Raw genomic sequence first — 17,840 nt, 5'->3', positions numbered from 1 at the left:
CCAACCTATATATGATTTTTAAATACAATTAATAGGTTTGAGATTTTAATACTGTTCATGGTTCTAGCGTGAATTTGCAAAATTCTGAAACATTTTCTGCAAAGTGATAAAGTACCTGTGCCCTGCATGTAAGTGCTCACATCTCCGAAATTACTCCACAAACAAGATATTAGACAACCATCAATTCAACATGATGAAGTAACACATTTTCATCTGACATCTACTGCACATAAACATACAAAAATTTTGGCACTGAGCAAATAAAAGCTGAATACATTACATGTTGTGAGTATGCCCTTTTTCATAGTTCATTCACGTGAAAAAATATTTCTGACAGTTTGAAGGGGAGGAAAATAACCAGTAGGAACCTGTGAGGAACCTCCTCCTCCTCTGACAAGTCACCCAGATCCCTTATATTCACCCCAACGTCCCGAGTGTCAGGAGCCTCTTGCAGCCACACTTACGACTGCAACACCTGCAGGACTTTCTCTGTACACTGAATCCTGTGATTACAATCTGAAAGTATTTTAAGATTCCTGCACTGCTGCTTCTGTTCCTTGTATTTGGCATTCTCTCCAGCACCATACTCTCTTCACTTCGCACAGCTTTATTTAAATTTCATCAGGGCACAACTATGAATGTGAAATGTTCGAGCTTAATCAGACAGTAAAACTCTTCAGAGGAACATGCTCAGGTATTTTAAAAGCTATGCCTTATTAAGTATTAAAATGGAAAAGAAAAAAGGTACTTGTAAATTTACAGGGGTGTGACCAGCACCCCCTGCTCCTGACCCCTGGTCAGCATAACTAACACCATTTTATAAGGCAGACGGCCATATACAGTGCTGTCATCATCCTGCCTAGGACCCCTAAAAGAACCTTTCTGACCTCATAGTGTTGGGTGACAAGGGCCTACAATTAAATTAATAGTTCAATTTCTACTACTAAGATAGGAAATCAGGCACATGACAGCTTTTTTATTATTACTTGGTTTTTTACTATTTTATTTATTTTATGGACAGCAGGTGCAGACAGTTGCTTACACGTCACACCCACTAACTGTATATAAGCTACAAATCTAATTTTAAAGGCTTATTTTTATCAAGCCAGCTGGAGACAAACAAAAACCAAACAGCAGCAATCAAGTTCTTTGGGCAGGATGTGATACTACTTTAGTACACTCCTACCTGTTTCCATCACCAGTCTTTGAGTTTAAGAAGTTTACATCCCAAAACACCACTTTCCAAACAAATTTCCTTACAAAGTTAGCTCTATGACTTCAAATACCATAGCTCTTTTTTACTGCAGTTCCTTAAAAATTTTATTTATTTTTTTATCACACATTTGATCTTCCAGACACTAACTCATTCAGCCAGATATTCACACACCTTCTACCTTTCAATCTAACATAAAAATCATCTCCTGCCAACATCTGCTCAAAATTTCTGTAAGTTCAACTTTACAAGCTTCCAACATAATTTTAAAAGATCTTAACATACCTGCTAACAAACCCCAAGATAAACCGAAAACTTAACTCCTATAAGCATAGAAGCATAGATTTCAGGCTTTCCCCCCCCCCCCTCTCTTTTTTTAAATATCCCTTCACTTTTTATACTTAGTTTATAGCCGGCTTCTATAGTATCTGTCCTTTCATTATAGTGTTACATTACAAATAGTAACCCTGAAGTTAAAATTGGACTTAGCTAGCTGTGATTATACTATAATCTGTCTGAACACACAAAAAAATCATACTGAGATCTGCTACGGAAACCCAGACAAAGCAACTATCATAATTTTTTTTCTAATTACCTCCCAAAATATTCCAATTCAAATATGACAACAGAATGGTCATTATATAATAGCATACCATATCTTAAGGGTTAGGAAAATCTATTTTCCTTCTGTATTTCACTGAACACCTTTCATATTAGTATCACTCAGAGCCAAGGGGGAGTGGGAGGGAGAAAAGAGAATGACAGTACTAAAGTAAATTACAAGTTTTTTCAGAGGGATGTTACCCAAATGTCAAGTGGCAGCCCTACAAATATACACAGAAAGTTTTAAAATAAGCAGCATTGAGGAAAGCAGGTTGCCTGTTTAAAAGTCTCACTCAGAAGGAAAGCCAGACCATGAGAGTCAGGAGCTAAGCTGATCCACTCTCCCTCCATCCCTTTTTCCTCCTTTTCCCCCAACGTGTAAAGTTAATGGAGCAGGGGCAGCTCCGCACCTCCTGCGGAACAACCTGCCTTTCCAGCAGGGTCGTCAAGGTGGAGTGCAGTCAATCACTTAGCCAAGATATAATGTTGCCATCCTGCAAGATGGAAGGCCCTTGTCATTCCTAAAACATGTAGAAAACCTATTAACAACCTGCTAAGGCAGCAAATTAAAAAAAAAAATCTGTTGAGAATTATATGTATTGTGAATAAAATCAGCTAACTACTATGCCCTACTTTTTGATACAACCCTCCAAAACAAGGTAAGATTAAATGGAAGGAAAAAAACCCCCACCAATAAGAAATCAAATACAAACTGAAAAAGAAGTATGTTTAAAGAACATGTTTAAATTCTGCTTTAAGGTTGAGAGCTAAACACTGGGCTAACTTGATTTAGAAATACAACCAGAACTAATATTTGAAAAAGAAAGCGGAAGGCAGGCCCTTCTTCCAGCAACAGAAACTCCGAACTAGCTTCTGACTCAACAGCAGCAGAAAGCAAAGAGCACTGGAGACTTGAGTCACTTTTATTACTATTACGAGCCTAAAGTTGTAGTAGCAGCTATAAATCCGAATTACAGTTTTTACCTGGGACACAACCTTCAGGGGAGCCTGTTACAAGAAGGGCACAAATCCTACAGACGTTAGTTGTCAAAACCTTTGAGTATTCAAGGTGCAACGTGTTAAAGACATCTTAAAGATGAGTTGATCCTCAAAGCACACAACCAAAAAGGTAAGTCCCTTCTAGAAAACTGCTTCTTCAGCACCTTCTCCCCAAGAAAAGAGCAAATTCTTAACTTCTTCGTTTAATTAACACAGATCCTTGTTTGTGCAACACTTTAAACAGTAGCCAGCTTGACGGCTAGAACAGAGAGGTTTTCAAAGAATTAGCTAAACGACACAGCCAGTCTCAGGGGGACGAGGAGAGGGAAGGACTGGAGAGGGGAGATTGTAGAATACATAAACACACTCTTTTATGCTAAGCCTGAAAGGCTCCAAAAGCCTGAGAGCGCCAACTACAGCAATACTTTAAAATGATCAAAAAAGACAAGTGTTGTTTTATATCTGGATGTCAGCATGAAATGCCAAATAAAAATAATCAGCTGATATTATTGTAACAAAACAGAAGACAAAGAACTGAAAGGAGATAATTTTGAAACACGTCTCAAGTCATCATTGTCTCCTGCACACAACACAGCGTTTGTCTGCATTTTCACAGACAAAAAAAAAGTACTCTGATAGCTTCTGCTGCCCCACAAAGTGCTGTGAAAAGCTTGTGAAACACTGCACCGAGGATTTGAATTCAACATGGAAAATTTCAGCTTCCCTATGTTTTGTGGCTCAAATGCTGTAATGGATGCAATATCCAGCTCCTTCAAAGGAACTGGACTCTAAGGTTCATGTTGCTTTTTTGAACTCACATGCACTTGGAATTCTTCTAAAATCTCCCTGTATAAGCTGTGTAGATTTTTCACATGTATGGTGATGATTTTATGGAATTCCAGGAAACCACGAGTGAAAAAGCATGAAATTCTATCTTTAAAGAAAAGCATGTAAGTACATATTCAGAGGACAAATTTCTCCGCTATTCGTTTACATTTCAGCCGGCCTGCTCACCAAAAACAGAACACACAGATTAGTCTGGAACAGAGCCTCTCCTTTTACTCATGAAAGATAAAATTTGGTTGTTTAGTAAATATGGCCTCCAGATTCCTACATATTTGAAAAAAATTAACTAGATAAAAATAGCTAATGGCTTCTGTGAAGAGATTTGCAACCTTAGGAACCTAATTGTTCACAGAAGAAAGAATTACATTTTTAGCTTGCACATGAATCATGGGAAGAAGGGGACAAGTATCACTATCTTACGGAAGGAAAACGTTGTCCAATTCTGCTGCAGCTCCCATGTTCCAGTCAACCTGAAACACCAAACTGTGATCCCCATCTCACTGTTAAATCTCCCAGCACATCCAGGTATAAAGAATGTCAAAACGTGGTATTCCTTTCCTGCCTTGCTTGTCTGAACACTTAATTTAACATAATGCAAGCAAAGAAGAATCATATTTTTCTTTTTTTTTCAGGAGAACAAGCTCCATTCTTGGTTTCATCTCAGAGCCCAGCAACTGAAGCATTAGACCTTTTCCATGAATGAAGTCAACTGGAAGGTTATCTAGGTTAATAGATTATGCTTGAACTTTTTGTATACGTATTTTTTAAGAGTCTATGTCCAGACAAAATTCTCATGAGGGGATGCTGAACAAAAGCAGCTGAAATTTTTAAGTAGTCTTTCTCAATCCTCCTTGCATAATTACACTCTGCTGAAGTAGCATGATATGGAAATATTTACTAGATAGAAATAGAAAAACATGGACATGCATCTCCTAATATGAAATTTCTACATGTTTTGGTAACAGGCTAGAAACTTACTTTCATAGTAACCTCATCACATTGCAGCTTTTTTAAAGGGAAAGCTGAAGGTGACACTTTGTTAGTACTTAAATAATAAACATTAAGTTTTAGGACCATGCCTGTTACTCAAGTGATACACTGTTCATTGCAGGTACTGAAAAAGTTAATCAGTGGAGGCTGTTACAGTATGAAGTTATCTTTAGGTCAAGTTTGGAAAGAAAGCAAATTATCACATTTGCTGGAAAGCAAGATTTCTGGAAAGCACATTAAGGTTTTACTCTATAGTGCTGGGGGAACATATTTATCGTAGCCCATAACACCTAAGAGACCTCTAACTGAAATTAAGTGGCACTTGAAATTTGATGCATCTTATCCTTCAGTGACAGACTAAGGGCTCCAGTGCGGTGGTACTCTGCTGGGCTTGCAGCTCACACCTGGGATGCAGTGGAGGCAGTGCTACAAAACCTAAGTGCTAAACAAACCGCTGTGCCTCACTCGCGCTACAGCATGGCAACACTCACAATACATCAACTGCAATAAAACACCCAATGCAATCGCTTTCAATCCATTCTACCAACGAGAAAAAGAACTAAAACAGGCTACAATTACAAAAAGGAAATGGGAAAGAAGAAATCGAAGGCAATTGATATAATATTATATATGATATATATATATTATATATATTCCTTATATCATATAAGGAATAAAAAAATCCATAGGTAAAAAAATTAGAGCAGTAAAAAAAGATACCTATTAGTGGCTAAAATAACTCTCTGTAAGGGTTCCCAATGCCTTTCTTTTAGCACTGTGTACTACAAGGGAAGCCTAAGGATTATCAACCTAGACGATGGGAAATAGACAACATTGCAAAGATTTACATCCTAGATTTCCATTTATATTATATTCATAAGTTCTTCCACACACAGATACGTGACATCTCCACCACTGCAACAGCTATTTGCTCTCCCAAGTCAGGGTGCTGGACTGCCTTCATGCTTTTGAGAGCAAAAAAATGTTTTACTCCACCCAGGAGGGGGAGTATCTTAAATATACCCAAACGTTTAGTTATTAACCTACTTAAAACATTTGTCCCTCATTTGAATGCCAAAGTAGAGCAGATTGCCACTAGATAATCATCAATACCTCTTTTGTTGCTAGTTTTTGGAGAAATTACCAATTTCAGGAAAGAAGTTACACTTCAAGTTACTTTCAAGCCAGTCTCCTAAGCATACATTACACTGGAGACCTGCGCCCTTAGAACTTTTTCAAAAGTTACCAAAGATACAGCCAAACCAGTTGCTACACCTCTTGCACCAGCTTTCTCCCTTCAGTTGTACTGTATAGCCACAGGTGCCACTACCTTAATTTTGTTTCCTCAGCAGGGAACCTGCTTCCTTCTTAACTCTCACTTCAACTATTCTGCATCTTCAAATTTAAGGGGATTTTGTTAACGTGACCTCAGCTCCCCTTCTTGGTTTTCTTAAACAGAAGATATACTGGACAGATTTAGCAGTTCATGTTCACATCAGTTGTCTGTTCTAGCATCTCACTTTACTGTAGCAGTGGGGTGGGAGACAAAAATAAACCTCCTTTTTCCTCATCCCAGCTGAGACACCTTGGACCACAACTCATCTGCCTTTTTTTTTTTTTTTTGATTAGGCTCACTGGAAAAAAAAACCTGAAATAATCATGACATGAATTAAGGCATTCACAGACACACCAGAGATGTGCAAAAGCCTTTAAGTCATGTTTAACGCCTCCATGGCTTTTTGGAAACAAAAACCCAAACAGTAACAGAATACTCCTGACACTCACTGTTCCTGTAAACTTCAATTCACCTTGGTCTCAAATTCCATGCGCACCATGTTTCATTTTGTTTCTACAGATAGAATTAAATTTTAGACAGGAGAAAAAAGATACCAGGTTGCATGCATCTTACTTCTTGTTTCAGCTGTGTAAAAAAACCCAGCACACTGTTTAGTAGTAGTTTTTCTTCCAATCACTTGGAAGGTTCTTAGAAGATCACAAATCGCTAAAATACCCTATTTCCCATCACTTCCTTGTCGTATCATCACAGAAAAAAAATTGCAAGTGCCAGTCTACTGAAATTCCCACTTGTATAATACATAATTTCTTTTCTTACATCAAAATACATCTGATTTAAAAATGTGTCACATAGGAGTATAGCTATGTGCATGTTAAATAGGCAAAAAAAGAGTCTAAAAGTCACTTTTCTTCCCAAGACAAAGTTATTCTTTGAGAAAACAAAGGTTTCCATGTTACAATCACACTAGAGACTAAAATGAATTTGAACAGAAATATAAGTTGGGCCAGACAACGAGAGAAAACTGCTTTACATTTTAGTGTGATATTGATTCCTCTTCTTGGTGGGGAGGTGGTGTCAGGCAGCAAGAGAAATACCTCATCTTAAAGAAAAGAACTGAAGGAAACATGAAGCCATCTTTATATACTTAAGATTCATTTACTGGAATGCTGAAGCTACCTTAAAGGCCTACAGGAGATCCGGCACTTGTCTAATTCACGGCAGGTTTCATGGCAATTGTAGCAATTTAGAAGGCAAAGGATAGCAGAAATAGCGGTCCCTGGTCGTAATCACCATTTTCACATGAAGTATGCATCCATCATTTTACCAATTAGATACTAATTATATGATACCTGATAAATTTTGCTGTTAGCAAGCCATTCGAAGTCAGTAAACTTTGTTATTTCTTAAATAGTCAAGCATCTGACACCTTAACGTCTGATATACACACTATTCTTTATCCAGTTTAACAATCTGGCACATTTACAATACCTCAGAAAAGGAAAAGAGGAAGATCCGCATTGGTCTCCAACATAAAGGCTTACCCTCAGTCTCAATTTATCAAAACCTATGTTCCCATGCAGAATATAAAAATCAAAAGTCCCGCACCGCAATGCAACCGAACCATCTGCACTGGTGCTGTATTTTCTATACAACGGCAGCGTACAGACTTAGCTTGGATGAGAAAGAAATAAAACACTAACAAATCACTACTACAAATGTTTACTAAGGATAGTTTATAGGGGTTGAATTTCCTTTAATACTAACTTGATTAGAAATCTTGAACCTATCCCTTACAAGGTGAATTAGAGCTCTTAATTATTCCAGTTTTTCTACTGTTAATGAAATGGAATGGTGTCATTAGTGAGGCTTGTCAGCTACACTTATGTGCAAAGAAATGATCTGACACTGCTTTTGTAATCTAATCCTTTCAGGAAAACCAGTCAGAACATCACTCAAGTACTGTAAACAAAAATCCTTGAAGACAAAGAGGACAGATGGCAACACTCTCAAGGAACACCATCTAAAATATTCATAGTTTAGGAGAAAAGGACTGTTAACCCTGTGAATAATCAATACATTTGAACCTTGGGGAAAAAAAAACCAACCCACAACAAACCCAAAATATTTTCTGTTCATGAAATGAGCAGAGAGATGTGTAGAGATACTAATTTTTGCTGAAGACTACTTGTATTCAGTGATTCTACATACTACATAACCATTTCTCACTATCAGCATCCAGAAGCAGCAGGCATAAATGTGATCTATGTGCACTTTTGTTGCAAGGCTCAGTTATCACCCCATCAGTCCTAGCTACAAAGCAGCAAAAACATTTAAGGCAAGCTTATAAACTGTAAAACTTGATTGTTACTGCAATTACACAAGAAAAAGCCTTGTCCATCCCTCCCTTTCCCCCTCCTCCCATTTTATCTACAATTCGAGACTGTTAAAATGTCAAGTACTATGCTTAATAGCTTCCTTTGCTAAGAGTTAATTTGAAACAAATGTTATCATAGATGTGTGAAGCTACAAAACTATTGCTGAAAAGACAACTACAGCAAAAGACAAAAACAGTGAGATGTACTAAAGACTTGAAATCAAAAGGAAACAAATCAGAATGATACACAAAACAAGGGGAAAACGCTATAGTACAGAAACTGCTGTCTGTCTCTTCAAAACAAGAGCTGCCATGAAGACAATGTATAATTACCTGCATCCATATCTGCAAAGAATGGAACAGCCAGTAAGGAAAAGAAGGAACCAGAAATTCAGTGTCTCAGAGTTGGATTTAAAAGTTCATAAGGAGAACAAATAAAAAAAAAAAAAAATCAAAAAAGTATTTAGTGTAAGATACACCTCTATAGGGTACTGTGATATTTTTGATTTCAAGCTATAAACTTGGATTAATGTTAAACACTACAACGTTTTCACATATAAATTAATTTTCTATGGCATAAGAACATTAAAAAACCCCCAAAAACACAGCTTCAAGACTAAAGATTTAATATATTAAACAAGGAACAAGTTACATCTTTAGCTTAGGCTTGTGAAGTTTTTTTACTCTCCCAACATCACAAACCAAAGGGCCCAATTCTGCAGAAATCCAGTACTACATACAGTAAACATGGCTTTCAACAGCCAAACTGAAAGCAGCAGCGCTACTGAGAGCAGTCAATTCTTCTCAGTACAGGACTAGAAGTTTCCCATATGGACACATACTGGATGCCGAAGTATTTAAGGATGCTAAGTAGTTATGAAAAAGCTACAATTATATTCATTGTATATACTTATCTCAGTCTGGAGAATGTTAAAGGAAAAATCTCCATGAACTTTGAAATAGCAAATCAGATTCTTTACTGATTCATTTCTGCATGATTAAAAATTAATAAAGATGTAGTTTGTGGAGAAAAAAAAAATAGTGAAATTTGCATATCCACATACCTTCAGGTGATTCCTCTTGGACGTATGTGCCAGTCAGATACCGATGTACAAGTGCAGATTTGCCACTTGCTAGGTTACCCACAATCCCCTGGAAAAAAAGGAAAAAAGTTCATCTGCAATTAATCCCTGTAAAAAGCAGAACATCAAGCAAAATCTTAATGCAGAAATAAATTCTCTGCACTTGAGGAAAAAGCCCACACAATAGAAACACTCCAAAATAGGCCAACAGATAAAGTAACTGCCAAAAAGCTAAGGCCACAGCAGAGCATATACATGACAAAATATATAAACCAAAATCAGTTTATGTTAGTAGCACGCCTTTATTCAGCTTGCCACTAATGCTAAGTGGGAACATCAGGCAATATATAGACTTCAGGGAAGAAGCTTGAAGCTCAGAGCAAGCTTGTCACCTCTTTCTGAAAAATATAAACACATCACTAAATTCTCATACTGGAAAATGTCTCTGTAGGCTATCCACTACGTGATTCACATTGACTCGCTACTGAAGCACACACATGATATATACGGCTATGGACAGATAGATCTTGGCATGTCCACTATGACATATTGAAGTCCCTTACTTCACCAAAAAGTTTACAACTCAAACCGTCCATGCCCAAACATCTGCACTGGGAACATCTGACAACCAAACAGAAGTACTAGGAAACTCCCTGGTCTAGTATGGCCTTCTGATTACTACCCGCGGTTGGTTATACAGGCTGGCAGTGATGAGGTTGCAGAGAGAAGTCCTGCAGTGATCAAAAGGGACTTCAGGGCACTGGGGCAAGTGGTTGAAGGATCGGGAGCACAGGTAGTGTTTTCCTCAATCCCTACAGTGGCAGGGAAGGATACTGAAAGGAACAGGAAAACACACCTGATCAACGCGTGGCTCAGGGGCTGGTGCCGTCGGAGACATTTTGGCTTTTTTGATCATGGGGAGGTTTACATGGCACCGGGCCGGCTGGCAACAGATGGAGTTCAGCTGTCTCACAGGGGGAAAAGGATTCTCACTCATGAATTAGTGGGCCTCATCGAGAGGGCTTTAAACTAGGTTTGAAGGGGGAAGGGGATAAAACCAGGCTCACTAGAGATAAGGCTAGGGGTGGGAAGCCAACGCTGGGGTTGAAATTGATAGCCCAGCTCAAGTGCATCTACACCAATGCACGCAGCATGGGCGGCAAACAGAAGGAGCTGGAAGCCATTGTGCAGCGGGAGAGATATGACTTAGTCGCCATCACAGAAACACGGTGGGGTGAGTGTCATGACTGGAGTGCTGCAATGGATGGCTATGAATGCTTCAGAAGGGACAGGCAAGGAGGGAGAGGCAGCAGGGTGGCTCTGTATGTTAGGGAGTGTTGTGATTGTCTAGAGCTCAACGATTGTGATGATGATACGGTCGAGTGTTTATGGGTAAGGATGAGGGGGAAGGCCAACGAGGCAGATATCCTGCTGGGAATCTGTTAGAGACCACCCAGCCAGGATGAAGAGGCAGATGAAGCGTTCTATAAGCGGCTGGCAGAAGTCTCACAATCGCTAGCCCTTGTTCTCGTGGGGGACTTCAACTTCCCAGATGTCTGCTGGAAATACAACACGGCAGAGAGGAAGCAGTCTAGGAGGTTCCTGGAGTGTGTGGAAGACAACTTCCTGACACAGCTGGTAAGTGAGCCTACCAGGGGAGGTGCCTCGCTCGGCCTGCTGTTTACTAACAGAGAAGGACTGGTGGGAGATGTGGTGGTCGGAGGCCGTCTTGGGCTTAGCAACCATGAAATGGTAGAATTCTTGGTGAAGTAAGGAGGGGGGCCAGCAAAACCGCAACCATGGACTTCCGGAGGGCAGACTTTGGCCTGTTCAGGACGCTGGTTGAGAGAGTCCCTTGGGAGACAGTCCTGAAGGGGTCCAGGAAGGCTGGATGATCTTCAAGAAGGAAGTCTTAAAGGCTCAGGAGCAGGCTGTCCCTGTACGCCGTAAGAAGAACGGGCAGGGAAGACGACCGGCCTGGCTGAACAGGGAGCTCTTGCTGGGACTCAGGAAAAAAAGGAGAGTTTACCACTTGTGGAAGAAGGGGCAGGCGACTCAAGAAGAGTACAGGGATCTCGTTAGGTCGTGCAGAGAGGAAATGAGAAAGGCAAAAGCCCAGCTAGAACGCAATCTGGCCACTGTTGTTAAAGACAACTAAAAATGTTTTTACAAATATATTAATGACAAGAAGAGAGCCAAGGAGAATCTCCATCCTTTATTGGATGCGGGGGGGAACATTGTCACTGAGGATGAGGAAAAGGCTGAGGTACTCAATGCCTTCTTTGCCTCAGTCTTTAATTGTCAGACCAGTTATCCTCAGGGTACACAGCCCCCTGAGCTGGAAGACAGGGACGGCGAGCAGGATGAACCCCCCATAATCCAAAAGGAAGCAGTTAACGACCTGCTACGCCACCTGGATGCTCACAAGTCTATGGGGTCAGATGGGATCCACCCGAGGGTGCTGAGGGAGCTGGCGGAGGAGCTCGCCAAGCCACTCTCCATCATTTATCAGCAGTCCTGGTTAACGGGGGAGGTCCCGGACGACTGGAGGCTTGCCAATGTGACGCCCATCCACAAGAAGGGCCGGAAGGAGGCTCTGGGGAACTACAGGCCTGTCAGCCTGACCTCGGTGCCGGGGAAGATTATGGAGCGGTTCATCTTGAGGGCGCTCACAAGGCATGAGCGGGACAACCAGGGGATCAGGCCCAGCCAGCACGGATTCATGGAAGGCAGGTCCTGCTTGACCAACCTGATCTCCTTCTATGACCAGATGACCCGCCTAGTGGATGAGGGAAAGGCTGTGGATGTGGTCTACCTGGACTTCAGTAAGGCCTTTGACACTGTCTCCCACAGCATTCTCCTAGAGAAGCTGGCGGCTCACGGCTTAGGCAGGTGTACTCTGCGCTGGGTCAAAAACTGGCTGGATGGCCGGGCCCAGAGAGTTGTGGTGAATGGAGTTCAATCCAGTTGGCGGCCGGTCACGAGCGGTGTTCCCCAGGGCTCAGTTCTGGGGCTGGCCTTGTTCAATATCTTTATCAATGATCTGGATGAGGGGATCAAGTGCACCCTCAGTAAGTTTGCAGACGACACCAAGTTGGGCGGGAATGTTGATCTGCTCAAGGGTAGGAAGGCTCTGCAGAGGGACCTGGACAGGCTGGATCGATGGGCCGAGGCCAACTGTATGAGATTCAATGAGGCCAAGTGCCGGGTCCTGCACTTGGGTCACAACAACCCCATGCAGCGCTACAGGCTTGGGGAAGAGTGGCTGGAAAGCTGCCTGTTGGAAAAGGACCTGGGGGTGCTGGTTGACAGCCGGCTGAACATGAGCCGGCAGTGTGCCCAGGCGGCCAAGAAGGCCAATGGCATCCTGGCCTATATCAGAAATAGCGTGGCCAGCAGGACTAGGGAAGGGATCGTGCCCCTGTACTCGGCACTGGTGAGGCCGCACCTCCAATACTGTGTTCAGTTTTGGGCCCCTCACTACAAGACAGACATTGAGGTGCTGGAGCGTGTCCAGAGAAGGGCAACGAGGCTGGTGAGGGGTCTGGAGAACAAGTCTTATGAGGAGCGGCTGAGGGAACTGGGGTTGTTTAGTCTGGAGAAAAGGAGGCTCAGGGGAGACCTCATCGCTCTCTACAACTACCTGAAGGGAGGTTGTAGCGAGGTGGGTGTTGGTCTCTTCTCCCAAGTAACTAGCAATAGGACGAGAGGAAATGGCCTCAAGTTGCACCAGGGGAGGTTTAGATTGGACATGAGGAAAAATTTCTGTACTGAAAGAGTGGTTAAACATTGGAACAGGCTGCCCAGGGAAGTGGTTGAGTCCCCATCCCTGGAGGTATTTAAAAGATGTGTAGATGCGGCACTTAGGGACATGGTTTAGTGGACATGGTGGTGTTGGGCTGACGGTTCGACTCGATGATCTTAGAGGTCTTTTCCAACCTTAATGATTCTATGATTCTAAGTAGTCAATCTTAAAGCATACATGATTTTTCTGTTAAGCTGGTTAGCTAGCATTTGTTTTTAAAAACCAGGCAGAAGTAATAGAATGTAGCTCAACACCAAAACAGTTTTCTTCCCAGAGGTGCTCAAATGCCAGAGACTTGAAGATTTGCTTTTTTTTGTTGCTTTAAAGGGCTACGAGGGAGTTATGAAGCCTGCCTGCATTACTCCCACAATGCCAAACAAGCCATCCCTTTCAAGCCACTGCCTTGTGTTGTTGGCCAATACAAATCCTGCCCATTTGTCCCTGGGCCTGACCATCAACCAGAAGCGGACTGACAGATGCAGGAAGCAAGGTCCAAGCCTGGCTGCCTGCCCTGCTCTGCATAGTCTGGGGGACAGGAAGATTTGGAGAACATACCTTCTCTATGTTTTAAATAAACATCTGGGTTTTTTTTCCTCAGTTGACATCTGCTTATTCAGATCTCCCTGCTGAATACAACTCTGAGGACATTGTGCTTACTCAGTTTTTGGGGGAGGAGATGGGAACTTATTTCGTCCTTTAAAACAAACCTAAGCCTACTCTGTTCTTACATGTTTATCCTGACCCTAACCAAAAGGTTCAGAACAAAAGATCCCTGGAGAGGGGATGAACTCTGCTAATCTGCCCAAGTTTGCCAAATTGACAGAGGCAGCATGAACAAATTACACATTAATGCACATTCTCTACTCCATTTTCTTAAACCTAACTGGTAAGAAACTATCCTTATCAAAAATTGCTTAAAGCAGAGTGGTGTCACCTTAAACCAACCCAATGACAGTTTTGGAGTGGGGGGGTGGGGGCAGGACAACACACCAATTATTTATTCTTTACAACCCAGAATAACTTTCAATTAAGACAAGGGTAACAGTGCCGCAAAGGATGCCCACTTTACCTCTACAGCTGATGTGCAAGAACAGCTCAGATAAAGCAGCAGCTTAGGCAGAGAGTAAAGAGAAGACAGTCTCGCATCACCCTTTGGTCCCTATGATAGCATAAGCTTTAAGCGTGATGAATGGTGTGGGCTACAGTGGAAGGAAAAAAAAAACCCAAGAACCCCAAAACAGATTTCAAAAGTAATAGCAAACAAGAATAAACCATGACCTAACTTGAGGGTGTAAGGGGCAGAAAAGGTAGGGAAAAGAGACACCAGATCCCACGCTGGCTTAATGCTACAGGAAGCTTCACCCTCGACTTGTTCAGGTTAGCAGGAAAGAACTTGAACAGAAAACGGTTTGTAATTAAAAAAAAGAGAAAAAGAAACATAAAACAAGAAACCCACTATAACCATAGCTGTTATTGAAGAGCAGTCCCACAAAAACAAAAAGGAAGCCACAGCCCAAGCGGTTGGACAACTCATATCCGTTTGTTGGGCTTTGAGCTGATTTTGAAGAGTGTTTAAACCAGCGTACCATACTGGAAGCTTTTAATCTAACTTATAGCTTACAGAAATCACAGGCCATGCTAGGACATACCGAGATGTCTACATCTAAAACTAAGTACAAGATACGTGACAGAGGCAAACGCCACCTCTGTGGCTGACTAACCTTGCATTCTCAGACCCCACTTTGATGGGACAATGCTCTCTGGAAGCACACTGCAGAGCTTTATTCAGGTCTGGCCAAAACAAAACCATTTATCGGATCTGTTTTCCCCTTCAAGACTAGTGAGCTTCGCTTGGAACCCAGAAAAAAAGAAGTTACAGAAGATATCTTCTTATCAAGATGTACTTTTGCAACTTCACAGAAAAAGGGACCAATAACCTCTCTAGGAAGAAGGGTAACTTCTACAGGTACCTGACATCTACCTGATAAACCTCATCACATAGGATGCTAAACACCAACAAGAAAAGGATACAGCTGATACCTCAGACCTCCTAAAAGATTAGTATGCTCCACACACCCTGTCTTTGCAAGCAGGGCAGACCTGCAACACAACCAAGGCTGTTACCTCCAAGATGCCCACACTTACTGGCTGAAAGCAAAGGTTTTGAAAAAGAGTCTAGAAAAGTCTCTTGGTTTGAGCAACTAAACATTTTAGGTACGCAGATCATTTAAGTCCTCTGGGCAACCTACTCAGAAAAACTACAACATGAGGTCACTGACTTTCATGTTTTGCCGACATGAGAGAGACAACAGCTGTGAGCGAGTGGTGTGAGCACACGTGTGGTGGGACTGCACTGGGTTTAGTTTCCTGCACATTCTGGCTCGACATCTTTCACCTTGAGCACAAGCTATTAGGAGAAATGAAACTGCTCTCTCTCCAGCACCCACATTTTGAAAATTTTTCTTTCATCTCACAGATGCATTGGGAAAGTATATGGTGTGTCACTGAAAATTAAGTGACAAGACCTAAAGAAAACTTAATACAGAAATGAGTTGCTGTATTCAGAAGAGAACATGAAGAATGGACAGTAAGCAAAGCCCTAAGATTCTGTATGGCACAAGAAAACACACAATATTGATTAGCTAGTTTTTTATTACACTGATCCCCACAATTCCCCCATTCAGTGTATAGGGAAGATAGTCAGAAGTGGGGGGGAAACAGCTTGGGACTTCCACCTGCACATACAAAGAACAAAAACTAAAGCAATACTGCACTGCCATCCAAATCCTGTTTCTCCATTCTGAATGCTTGACTTAACCACAACTTCATTTCAGCTTTCTCCAACGTTCAACCAGATATCAAGTGAGAGGTAAGAGGAAGAAAATACCATCTCTAACATATGTCCTTTAACCCCAAAACATCAAGCAACCTCTTAAGTGAATGAGTTTTCCCTCCATTATATGCCAATAAACTATAGTAAGCTTGTCTACCCATACGTTTTTCTAAATAAGCAAAATGTTCAAATAAACCTCCATACTTCTCAGACAAAAAAAAAAAAAAAAAAAACCCTAACATGATGCCTGAGGAAATCCTGTGAATAACAACTTGGCCTTTGCACCCCTCCTCACCACAAAATTGATACCCTCTCCCTTTCCATACAAAGCCTCCTGGTGAGAGGTTACTTCCCACCTTTTTCCCTTCACCTAGAACTACATATTTCTCACTGTTCAGGATTCACGACCACTCAAATAGTTAAGATTTAGTGTGTGAAAACTTAATATAACTTGTTTTTTATTAAATTGAAGTAGCCAAGACACAGTTTTCCAGATTTTAATCTCTTTTCAAATCTGTTAACTCAACTGCTTGCTAGTTGCCTGTTTTCTTCTGCACGTAGCTCATCAGTAGGCTATATTCACTACAACAGCAGCTTCACCCCAGAGCAGAAGCTGAATACCACATTCCCAAGGCAAGCGTCCCCCTCTCCTTCTTCCCCACTAGCTCTATATTATGACAGTCTGGGCCAAAAACGGCAAGCAAAGCAAAAATCCCATCTGTAAATCAGTAGATTAGATGTACCTCTGCAGATAAATAGCCAGGCTAAGGCCCTTTCTGAGCACCACAATTTCTGAAGAATCAGAAAGCAAGCAAGCTTCACATGGGTTTGCTAGGAAAATACTGACAGAGAAGAGCGTTTTATGTTTTCACTTTAAAAGCAGTAGCTCTAGACCTTTGGAAACAACATACTGAGGCTGTTTCTGACCTACCTCGTAGCAAACCAGTGTAGCACCAGCACATCCACCAAAAAAAGTCCATTAGATCAGGAAATATAATCAGTCACGCAAACACCTTCACAGCAGATATTGAAACCTTCACTTACAAGCGACTAGTCCTGTACGTATGCAAATTAATGCTATTTTATATTATACCAGTGCCAAAAATGTAACCAGTCAGAGGGCAAAACTGCCAGGAACAACAGAAAAGCATCAGCTTGGGCTCCGGTGAGAGTGAACATGCTATGTCCTTTGCCCATGGCTGGGACATCTTACTGTATTTAGTCAGAGACCCCAAATACTTGAAAGATATCAAGTGATGTGAGAATACAATTTATTTTTTCCCCCCAAGTATCCCAGAGACCATACCAGCATATGTAATTTTACAGCACTTCAGGTCTCCGGTATGTTCCTCCTTATAGGCACCCAGAAAGACAAAGGTGCCTGGCCAGAAGAGCATTATTGAACATGATGCTACAAACTGATGCAGAAAGCAGTGATCAGGAGGAGCAAGGTGTGTATTTCAATTAAGAAACCACTTCACTAACTCATATAGTAAAAACTAGAGCCTTCTTCCCTTAAGATATATTATTAAAAACCATGCACAATCCTCAAAGAAAGGCAGTGTATTTCCTCCCTCTTTCTCCTTTTATTCATTTCCATACGTTGTCTGAAGATGAGGGGCAAAAAATGTTGGTGTTTTAAAAGATTATGCAGGACTGATTGTCTTGATCAGAATATTTAATTGTTTCTTAATAGAGAAGTTCCTGGATTTATAATTTATATCAGTTTCAAACTACCCACCAAACTGACAAAAGTTCTTTAGGAGCTTAAATGGTGAAAAAAGTCAACATGAAAAAA

The 17,840-nt window shown here is 41.3% G+C and overlaps 1 protein-coding gene across 8 annotated transcripts in view; it reads right to left on the bottom strand.

Moving 5' to 3' along the window:
* AGAP1 (ArfGAP with GTPase domain, ankyrin repeat and PH domain 1) overlaps positions 1 to 17,840 on the bottom strand; it is a 392,763-nt gene that overhangs the window by 246,185 nt on the left and 128,738 nt on the right. For 4 of the 8 annotated variants that reach the window (XM_076342039.1, XM_076342034.1, XM_076342035.1 and 1 more), the window contains exons 3-4: positions 9,387 to 9,474; positions 8,656 to 8,667 (exon numbers count right to left, since the gene is read on the bottom strand). In XM_076342039.1, the coding sequence (XP_076198154.1) occupies positions 8,656 to 8,667; positions 9,387 to 9,474 (100 nt within the window). The remainder of the gene's footprint in view (positions 1 to 8,655; positions 8,668 to 9,386; positions 9,475 to 17,840) is intronic. The other 4 variants (XM_076342040.1, XM_076342041.1, XM_076342042.1 and 1 more) reach the window with 1 other exon arrangement.

The sequence above is a fragment of the Aptenodytes patagonicus genome, chromosome 6 (assembly GCF_965638725.1).
Source record: "Aptenodytes patagonicus chromosome 6, bAptPat1.pri.cur, whole genome shotgun sequence".
Taxonomy (NCBI): Eukaryota; Metazoa; Chordata; class Aves; order Sphenisciformes; family Spheniscidae; genus Aptenodytes; species Aptenodytes patagonicus.
This window is presented reverse-complemented; position numbering and strand designations above follow the sequence as displayed.